The 6,639-nt window shown below is 30.8% G+C and overlaps 1 protein-coding gene across 1 annotated transcript; it reads right to left on the reverse strand.

The window, feature by feature from the left end:
- Positions 1–132: 132 nt before the first annotated feature.
- LOC119664756 (ATP-dependent DNA helicase pif1-like) lies at positions 133–1,080 on the reverse strand. Its single transcript, XM_038074182.1, has one exon. The coding sequence runs from the start codon at positions 1,078–1,080 to the stop codon at positions 133–135; it is 948 nt and encodes a 315-aa protein (XP_037930110.1).
- Between the last annotated feature and the right edge of the window lie 5,559 nt (positions 1,081–6,639).

Genomic DNA, 6,639 nt, shown 5'->3' on the forward strand with positions numbered 1-6,639 from the left:
AATTTATTAACGTAATAAAATGAATACAAAAAATTTATTGTATTGTATAGTTTATTAGGATATTGATATATAATTAATTATTTTAATGGTCTGTCAGCAAGAACCTATGGGTTGCACTCCGATTGATTCTCTTCAATAAAGAACCTTGTGATATACGATATTTTTTGTTTTTTTATCAGGCGCAAGAACAAATAAAGCAGATGGTTTGCCTACACGTGAACATGCCACGTACAATTGACCATGTGAAAAACATGCATTTTCTAGATTCAGACCACAAACACTAAAGGATTGGCCTTGTGATTTATTTATAGTCATAGCGAATGCAAGCCGAATAGGAAATTGAATTCGTTTAAACTCAAAGGGCATATCGATTGAGATCATTGGAATCCTCGGAATGAGAACTTCATCACTTTTGAATTTTCCTTTGAGTATCATTGCGTGAATCACATTGGCCATCAGTTTTGTTATCACTAATCGCGTTCCATTGCATAGTTTTGGTTGGTTTAGATTTCGAAGCATAATGACTACCGAACCAATCTTTAATTGTAAATTGTGCGGTGGTAAGCCAGGCACATCCAAGGAGTTCAAAAATTCAGTTGGATAGTTGGTAGCTTCTTCTTCGTTTGTTACACAGTCAATAGATTTGAATGTATGCAGAGTACCAACGATTTGATTTTGAATTACAAAGTTTAAGTCATTCAGATCTTTGTTCTCAGCTGTCAAAATTGCTTGCTCACTCAACCATTTTTTGTTTATATGATTATCAATGATTTTCGGAAATACTTTATTGATGAGTTCGTCTTTTGATGACACGAAATTGCAAAAATTTGAAGGAAATGCAATTAATCCGCTCGATTCTTCAACAGTCACACGGCCATTACCGATTAACAGCAATTGCTTGGAGAACTCTTCAGCAGATGTATCGTTGACCAATGCAACTCTCATGTTTGTTACCAGCTGAAGTTTCTTCACATAGCGCCAAAGATTTGATGATTTAAGGCAAGCATTTAATTCGTCGGCAGCAGTCGATTTTGGAATGACTAGGAGTGTTTGGCGAAAATCGCCAGATAGTAAAATCATTGCGCCTCCAAAACATTTTCAGTCATTGCGAAGATCTTTCAATGTTCTGTCAAGTGCTTCTAATGCGGGTTTATGCGCCATTGTGCATTCGTCCCAGATGATGATTTTAGATGCTACTAAAACTTTAGCCATTGCAGAATGCTTCGCAATATTACATATCGGTTGCTCGATAGTTTGAAGGTTTAACGGCAATTTTAACACTCAATGAGCCGTACGGCATCGTTCTAATAATGTAGCCGCTATTTCAGAAGAAGCATCTGCTACCGCAATATCGGATCTCGCACGAACAGTGGCCAAAATTAATGACATGAGGAATATTTTACCAGTCCCACCGGGGGCGTCCAGGAAAAAAGGTCACCATTTTCTTCATCAATCGCTTTCATTAATGTTAAAATTCCTTCTGTTACGGATTCAATAGAGGTACATTAGTTTGAACTGATTGGTCTAATTCATGACGATCATATTCACGTTCACGTTCCAATTCTCGATTAAATGCGTTATTTATTCCACGATCAGGAGCTGGCATTCCTAATCTGACTAACAAACTACCGCAGGTATGGTAACATATGTCTTCGACCAAAAGCAAAGCCTGATTATGCATTTCATCATTCACCTCAAGATCGGGATTTCTTGAACTGACACGAATTCTATGTAAAATGTCTCCTGACATGTTATCCTTATATTTGTTCCACAGGTCAAGTGGATTCGATGGTATATTGACAACAATATTTATTTATTATATTTGACTTTATTATATTTGAATTTATTATATTTGAAATTTCAAATATTTGAAATATTTGAAAAAAAATTTAAAAAGAAATCAATATCACTCAAACTGTCGAACTGTCAACAGTTTGAAACAACATTTACAAATTTATTATTTTTGCTAAAATTAGTGGATTTTTCCAATATTTTATAATGTATTCTGCTATTCGGAGCGGAGACGATTCCAACAAATCAAAGATAATTAAAATCGGTTCAGCCGTTCTTGAGTTATGAGTGGTCTAACTAACACGACTTTCTTTTATGTATATAGATAAAGTAAATGCTTGGAAATTGGGTAATATTTTCCCACTGTCAAATCTTACAAAAATAGAGTTCTTAATGAACCGCGTTGGTTGATTTTCAAAGCGGCTGATTTGTTGCTACTTGAGAGGAAGATAAAGGCTTACTCTTTGAACTGATAAAAATCTTTTAGAGCTATATTTATATTATATTTCAATATATATTAATTTTCATATATTATTTTGAACTCTTTTTGGCGTATCAATAGTAAGTTTACAGAGACAATTAAAAATTCTTGTACCTAAAGTGAGAAATTTTATCGCATAAAAAAATAAACTAAATTAAATATACGAATAAAATAAATCTCAAATAACCAAACAAATTTAGCAATTCGTTTTTTTTTTGTCTGCCATATACACATTCCTAAATTTTGAAGAATATGTATGTATTTTGCTATGTAAAAAAGTGTATATTATCTATTTTGTTTAAATGAAATAAATATTTTATTTACTTCTACGGATATAAGTATACATTTGCAAATTGTTATTAAACAATGTGTAAGTGTATGTATGTATAAATATTAAGATTTATAACTATATCAGACAAAATTTCCATGTAACTATGAAGGTCAGGTAGTAATTCCAGTAATTCCATATTAGCTACTAATGATACTCAATGTCATCTTCGCGATTTACAGGTATCAAATTGACTTCTCGTAATATCACACAGTCCTCATAATTAAAAAGTACAAGGTTAAAATATCGAATATAAAAGACCGCTATATTAACATCAAATATTTATTCCTAATAGAGCAATAAAGAACAACTAACATTCTTTCAAGTTTATCAAATAACTGTTGGAAAAGTGAATTTTTAAAAATGTTTAAAGCCGATTTAAATCAGACGGAGAAAAAAGATGGATATTGGAGAGATATAATTAAACAACTCGCAGATCATTTGTTGGATTTGGAAAGAAAAAATACCGATTTCGTAGAAGACAAACTCACGCTAGAAGGAATTAGACAATTGGACATATATATTGAAAAGTTATTGCAATTCAGCAACTCAGAGAAGAATCGGATATATCTCGAGGAAGAAAATTTGGCTTTGTCTATCAAATTACCATGTGTGATTACACCAAAAACTGAAAAGAGTGATGAATATATAACCGAAACATCTTTCAGTTCAAAAAAAGAAAATTTGACTGATTGTAAAAAAGATGAAACACCGAAAAGCATTAAAAAATTTGCTCTCGATGAGGTGTATTTTCGCTATCCAGCTGCACGAAACCTTGCGTATCCCACACCGCAATTCAATATGGCCTTATTATCAGAACATGTTAACGATTTAAACTCATATGTACAAAAACGAAAATATGAGAAAATAGAAGCAGAACCCGAAGTTGAAGCTGAAGCTGAAGTTGAAGAAAAGCAAAATTTGAAACCAGAATATCCAAAACGCAAGCTCACGGATGCTGAACAAGTTGTTATTATTGGACCAAATAATACAGAAATACCAGCACACAAATTCGATACAATAACTTGGACTTCTGCTGCAGCCGCCACACGTGCTGTGTTAATAAATATATTTGATGAAGATACACTCTCTTCGCACACCTTAACTGGAAAACCATCTCCAGCATTTCATGATCGCCAACGTCCATCTAAGCAACGATTGGATCCACTCAAAATCAATGATATTATACATTGTGTAATGATGAAGTGCCGGTGCAACGAACGCGAAATACGCGCTGCTATTACTAGCAAATGTGCTGACACTGCTAAGAAGTATAAGAAACGTGCTCGAAAATCCATAAACTAACATCTGGTATCTTAACTAATTTTGTACAATTATGTTTGATGATAACATATTAGCTATCTAATTAACTAATGTAATGTGGGGCTTGTAACCCTTAAACTGAATACGATTAATATGATTATAATGAATATATGATTTTTGTTCATTAAGGGGAGCTTGGTAATCCCCTATTATCTATTTTATCTCTGTATTCAATCTGATTAAGAAAATAAAGATGTTGAATTTTGATAATGTAAACGTATATTTAATTTTTGGAGTAAAATAGTAATTAAATGGGGTATTGGAATTTTCAGGAAAAAGTACTTTTATGCTTACCAAGTGCTTTGTCATTTTCTTTATTAAAAATTTCCCTAGATTATTACCTACTTACAACCAAAGTGTGATCGCATTGGTTCTGAAGATTTCAAATGGTTTCTTATAGATTAGAAATGTTATGACCTTAATTAGCATAGACTTAACGCAATTGATATTACCATTTAATATAGACTTCCCATTATTTATTATTGATTATTACTTTTGATATGCTATTTTTATTATATTTCTCAATTTTTTTGGAGTCTGATTATTAAGTTTATACAGACGATTGGCAGAAAAATATAATAAATAACATTAAACAAAAAATTTAATTTAACTGGGCTTAGAAGGTAAGGTACACTAAATAGTGCATATCATTTTTGCATAATATTATGAGAAACACCGGTGTTTACCATTAAAATCTATCTTCAGCAATACTCATAGTCTTTATTGTAGAATAATTTATTTCGTTCAACATCCATTTCACTTATTATATGAGTAATTTAAATTTAAACCTAGTACTTAAAGTTGATAGTACTTCTTAGAACCCATTTGTAAGCATTTCGCTGACATGGATGGAAAGTGAAATTATATTTATTGAAACAACGATATAGTCGCCCATATTCTTTTCAGTATTCGAGTAGAGTATTATCTTGATGAGTTGATGAGCTGCATCGTTGAAAAAATCAGTTTTAGATATTAAAACAGATGCGAAAACTAATATTGAGAGTGGAGGTAAAAAAGGAGACTCCAATAGATAAGTTTTAATAAATCTTCATCTATTAGCAAAAAAATCATAAGTACCTTTAAAAGTATATTACCAAGTAATTAGTTTATAGCAACATTTATATTAGAACAAAAACTTATATATATATCGATAGGAGATTTAGGGAGAGATATAAGTAAAAATTCACATTTTGAAACAGAGTCTTATTATGAACAAAAAAATTATACTATATGGAATATTATGGACAATTATATAATAGTAAAAGTGTTATATAAGCTTTTATTTTCTATTTACATCAGGCTCCTTTTCACCAATCATTGATAAAAAAAGAACTCACAACTACTCTAAAGTACAAATATACTATTCTATATACAAAAAAGATATATAGGTATTACCTAAATTGTATTAATAAAATGAATTTTAATATCTATATATTTATCTCGATATATAAGTATATTTGCAAATTACTTTTAAACAATGGATACATGTGTGTAAAAATGTTTAGATTTATAACTACCACAGACAAACCAAAAATTCTTCGCAACTATGAAACGCAGGTAAAAATTCTATTGCAAATTAAAACTTATGGCACTATCTTTACGATTTTCAGGTATCAAAAATAATACGACACATTCACCATAATTAAAACTTTCAAGGTTAAAATTTCGAATATAAAATAGCGCTGTATTAACATCAAACATTCATTCCAAATCGAGCAGTAGACAATAAATAATATTTCTATAAGTTTTTCAAATAACTATCTAAAGTGAATTTTTAAAAATGTTTAAAACCGATTTAAATCAGATGGAGAAAAAAGATGGAAATTGGAGAGAAATAATTAAACAACTCGCAGATCATCTGTTGAATTTGGAAAAAAATAATTCTGATTTCGTAGAAGACAACCGAACACTACAAGAAAAATTAGACTTATATATTGAGAAGTTATTGCAATACAGTACGAGTAACTCTGAGAAGAATCAGAAACATCTGAAGGATGTTTTAACAAACGAAATATTTATTATACTCATTCACGAACTTTTTGTAATTAAAATGGAATCAATTAGCAGTGAACAGACATCAACACCCGCAACTGAAATGTCATCCAAATTTCCTGAAGAAAATTTCTATCCACCAACGAAGAGAATATGTCTTGAAAATAGTGACTCCGATGTAGTCGAAAAGTTTTTCGAATCAAAAAAAAATAATTTGGTAACTCCAAAAACGTTGAGAACACTTTCAGTCCTTTCACTTATGAAGAAAGTACATCCTGTTACATCAAAAATCAAAAGTACTGATTCACCTCTACCTACAACATCATCCAGTTATGCAAAAGATAATAAAAACGAAAGTTTCGTAACTCAATCTACTACAAACGAATCATGTCTTGTTCCATCAAAAAGCGAAAGTAGTACTTCCAACTATATAGTACCTCCAACTATATTATCTCCAAGATCAACAAAATCTGATTTTATTCAATGTAGTAAGAATGAAAGTTTCATAATCCCAAAATCTATTAAAAAGCTTGCTAAGAAATGTCGAGCGGTATTAAAAACCAAAAGGAATCACTTATCTATAACCGGAATCCAAAATAGTTTCTTTAAGGATAATGTTAACAGCTGTTTGATAACTTCAGGGAATTCTAAAAAGAACAATATCATCGATGAATTATATTATCGCTATGCAAGTAGAGGAAATTTGAATTTTATGCTAAATACA

Source organism: Teleopsis dalmanni, unplaced genomic scaffold, assembly GCF_002237135.1.
Source record: "Teleopsis dalmanni isolate 2A unplaced genomic scaffold, ASM223713v2 unscaffolded_contig_2603, whole genome shotgun sequence".
NCBI lineage: Eukaryota > Metazoa > Arthropoda > Insecta > Diptera > Diopsidae > Teleopsis > Teleopsis dalmanni.

Bases quoted from the DNA above. Each gene is read 5' to 3' on its own strand.
- LOC119664756 (XM_038074182.1), bottom strand. From the start codon at position 1,080: ATGATTTTACTATCTGGCGATTTTCGCCAAACACTCCTAGTCATTCCA.